The 3,228-nt window shown below is 65.2% G+C and overlaps 1 protein-coding gene across 1 annotated transcript; it reads left to right on the top strand.

Annotated features, from left to right (window-relative positions):
• Positions 1 to 6: 6 nt before the first annotated feature.
• LOC130598327 (MAP/microtubule affinity-regulating kinase 4) lies at positions 7 to 3,157 on the top strand (the record flags this gene model as incomplete). Its single annotated transcript, XM_057407631.1, has 9 exons — positions 7 to 74; positions 797 to 985; positions 1,063 to 1,116; positions 1,201 to 1,249; positions 1,330 to 1,395; positions 1,634 to 1,704; positions 1,783 to 1,839; positions 2,353 to 2,589; positions 3,038 to 3,157. Coding segments are annotated over exons 1-9 (894 nt in total), but the record flags the coding sequence as incomplete, so codon positions are not given.
• Positions 3,158 to 3,228: the final 71 nt, after the last annotated feature.

Raw genomic sequence — 3,228 nt, 5'->3', positions numbered from 1 at the left:
CCGGCCCGGCCCCGCCGGTCACGATGTCCTCGCGGTCGGCGCTGGCGGCGGGGAACGAGCGGAACCCGGACGCGGTGAGGGCAGGGCCGGCACCGGAGGGGGGCACCGGGAGGGGCCCGGTCGGTACCGAGCCGGGGGGGGGCGGTTGGTACCGGAACGATGAACCGGGGGCACGGGGAGGGCTCGGTTTATACCGGGGAAAGGGGGGTCACCGGGAGGGGACCCGGGGGGGGGGGCACCGGGAGGGGCTCGGTCGGTACCGGAAGGGTTCGGTTTATTCTGGGGTGGGTACTGGGAGGGAGCGGTTTACAGCGGGGGTACCGGGAGGGGTGGGTCCGTACCGGGGGGGGGCGTTGGTTTATTCCAGGGGAGGGCCTTGATCGGTACCGGGAGGGGCTGGGGGCCCTGGGGGGGGGGGGATCGGTTTATAACGGGGTGGGCACCGGGAGGGGTTGGTTTATAAAGGGGGGGCCACCGGGAGGCGTCCGGAGGTACTGGGAGGGGTCGGGACCGGCTCTTTGTGGGGGGGAGTCCCCGGGTATCCGGATACCCTTGGGAGGGGTCGAGACCGGCTCTTTGGGCGGGGGGGGTGGTCCCGGGTATCCGGATACCCTCGGGCTCTGCCGGGACGCGGCTCCGGAGCCGGTTGGACCGGATGGATCCCAAACCGCGGGTCAGTTGAGGGGGGGGTGTGTGTGTGTGATCCGGGTCACTGAGAGGTGGTGGTGATGGTGATGGGGAGGGGGGGGTTTGGACGGTTCCATTCGGGCTCCCCCCCCCCCCCCCTTCCCCTTAGCTCGGCAGCAGCCGCTCGGAGAAGGGCTCGGGCTGGTCCAGCCGCTCGCTCGGCGCCCGCTGCCGCAATTCCATCGCGGCGTGCCCGGAGGAGCAGCCCCACGTCGGGAATTACCGGCTCCTCCGCACCATCGGCAAGGGCAACTTCGCCAAAGTGAAGCTGGCGCGGCACATCCTGACCGGCAGGGAGGTGGGAATGGAGCCATGGGGGGGGCGGGTGTTGGGGGTCATCCTCCCCTCATCATTTCCCCCCCCCTTTCTCCACAGGTGGCCATTAAAATCATCGACAAGACCCAGCTGAACCCCACCAGCCTGCAGAAGGTGGGGGGGGGCACCCATGGGTGGGGGGGCTTGGTGTCCCCCCCTCAGTAACACATTTAACCCCACCCCCCCACCCCATTATAGCTCTTTCGGGAAGTTCGTATCATGAAGGGGCTGAACCACCCCAACATTGGTGAGTTGGGGTTGGGGGGGCACCCATGGGTGGGGGGGCACCCATGGGTGCTGATGGTTTTCCCCCCCTCCACCCCATAGTGAAGCTGTTTGAGGTCATTGAGACAGAGAAGACGCTGTACCTGGTGATGGAATATGCCAGCGCTGGTGAGAAACCCCCCCCAGTGGGTGCTGGTCCCCCTTCAGTGGGTGCCGGACCCTCTACTATGGGTCTGGACCCCCTTCAATGGGTGCTGGCCCCCCCACATTGGTCCCTGGGGGCACCCTAGGGTGCTGGGGGGGAGCTGGAGGGGGGTCTAATGAGGGGCAATGGCCACCTTTGCTGGGGGCACCCAGCACCCATGGGGGGTCAGGAGGGCCGCAGCACCCATGGGTGTCCCTGCAGGTGAAGTGTTTGACTACCTCGTGTCCCATGGGAGGATGAAGGAGAAGGAGGCGAGAGCCAAGTTCAGACAGGTCGGGGGGGCACCATGGGGACACGATGGTGGGGACATGGGTGCCACCTCCCCACTGACACCCCCTTGTCCCCCCCAGATCGTCTCAGCCGTGCACTACTGCCACCAGAAGAACATTGTCCACAGGGACCTGAAGGTGGGAGCCCGGACCTTTCCTGGTGTCCCTGTCCCCATCTCCATCCCATTCTCTCCCCACTGTGTCCCCATCCCATTGTCCTCACTGTGGTGTCCTTGTCTCCATCATAGAATCATAGAGCTCATCCTCATCCCCTTCACCATCCCCATCCCCTTCACCATTCCCATCCCCTTCACCACCCCCTTCACCATCCCCATCCTCCTGTCCTCATCCCCATCATAGAACCCATCCGCATGGCCTTCACCATCTTCATCCCTGTCTTCCTGTCCCCATCCCCATCATCCCCATCCCCATTGTCCCCATCCTTATCTTCCTGTCCCCATCATCCTCATCCCTATCTTCCTGTCCTCATCCCCATCATGCCCATCCCCATTCTCCTGTCCCCATCATCCCCATCCCTATCTTCCTGTCCTCATCCCCATCACCCCCATCATCCCCATCCCCTCACCCCCATCCCGATGTCCCTGTCCCCCCTCCCATCGTGTCCCCGCCCCACCCCTGCTGTGCCCCCAGGCTGAGAACCTGCTGCTGGACGCCGAGGCCAACATCAAGATCGCGGACTTTGGCTTCAGCAACGAGTTCCGGCTGGGCTCCAAGCTGGACACGTTCTGTGGCTCCCCCCCGTACGCGGCCCCCGAGCTCTTCCAGGGCAAGAAGTACGACGGCCCCGAGGTGGACATCTGGAGCCTGGGCGTCATCCTCTACACCCTGGTCAGCGGGTCCCTTCCCTTCGACGGCCACAACCTCAAGGTGGGCGCTGGGATGCGGCTGGGCCGCGGCCATGTGGGCATTGGATGGGGTGGGTACCATGAGCCATCCCCATAGAGCCGTGGGAATGTGACCGCATCCCACACAGCTGTGTCTGTGGTGGATGGGGTGGGTACCATGGGGGTGAGACCGCATCCGACACAGCCATGTCTATGGTGGATGGGGTGGGTACCATGGGGATGGGACCGCATCCGACACAGCCATGTCCATGGAGGAGGTGGTGGTGATGCTGTTGCTATGGGTCCAGGGGAGGTGGTGGCCACCCCATATCCACCCATGGCCATGGTGGATGTCGGTCCATCCCTGTGTCCATGGAGGGGTGATGGTAGCCACCCCATATCCACCCGGGGCCACGTTGCACGTGGTGCCCATCCCAAATGTCACTTTATGGGTGCCCCCCCACCCCATGTCACCCATGGGTGCCCCCCAGGAGTTGCGGGAGCGGGTGCTGCGGGGCAAGTACCGCGTCCCCTTCTACATGTCCACGGACTGCGAGAACATCCTGCGCCGGTTCCTGGTGCTGAACCCCGCCAAGCGCTGCACCCTCGAGGTGGGGGCATAGCGGGGGGGGCTATGGGGTCCTGGGGGGGGGAGGGGTTGGGGGGTCCCAATGGGTCCTGG

The sequence above is a fragment of the Pezoporus wallicus genome, unplaced genomic scaffold (assembly GCF_028554395.1).
Source record: "Pezoporus wallicus isolate ANWC-B61680 ecotype Strahan unplaced genomic scaffold, APGP_CSIRO_Pwel_v1 contig_11752, whole genome shotgun sequence".
Taxonomy (NCBI): Eukaryota; Metazoa; Chordata; class Aves; order Psittaciformes; family Psittacidae; genus Pezoporus; species Pezoporus wallicus.
This window is presented reverse-complemented; position numbering and strand designations above follow the sequence as displayed.